Source organism: Physeter macrocephalus, chromosome 1 (genome assembly GCF_002837175.3).
Source record: "Physeter macrocephalus isolate SW-GA chromosome 1, ASM283717v5, whole genome shotgun sequence".
NCBI classification, from domain to species: Eukaryota; Metazoa; Chordata; class Mammalia; order Artiodactyla; family Physeteridae; genus Physeter; species Physeter macrocephalus.
The window spans coordinates 88707165-88707528 of record NC_041214.2 but is presented as its reverse complement, the minus strand read 5'-3'; the positions used below and the strand labels follow the sequence as shown (position 1 = coordinate 88707528).

Here is a 364-nt window from a genome sequence, read left to right as displayed (position 1 = left end):
CAGAAGGCACTCCCCAGGAGACATCCTCTTCAGGTGAAACAACCACTTCATCCCCAGCCAGTGTGAGCCACACACCTGCGACAACGTCAGAAATGTTGACCACACCAACCTCAACAGACAGAAATTTCTCCCCGCCTACTGGAAGCAACACATCTCCTACAACATCAGAGATGATCCCATCACCCGCTTCACCAGACACCACTGTAGAAAACACAAGGGACACATCACCTACTATAACGAGAAGTATCACTCCAATAACCTCAACAGTCTCAGTTAAACCTGGACTAGAGGACCAATCAACCTTGCCCTCTTCCACCACTTCTACTGAGGAAACATCAGCACCTTCTCAGGACCACCAGACTCA

General features: G+C 49.5%; 1 protein-coding gene across 1 annotated transcript in view; it reads left to right on the top strand.

Moving 5' to 3' along the window:
• Positions 1-364, top strand: part of MUC4 (mucin 4, cell surface associated) — a 38752-nt gene that overhangs the window by 6012 nt on the left and 32376 nt on the right. Inside the window, 1 exon segment of the mRNA XM_055085464.1 lies at positions 58-243. Coding sequence (XP_054941439.1) covers positions 58-243 — 186 coding nt within the window.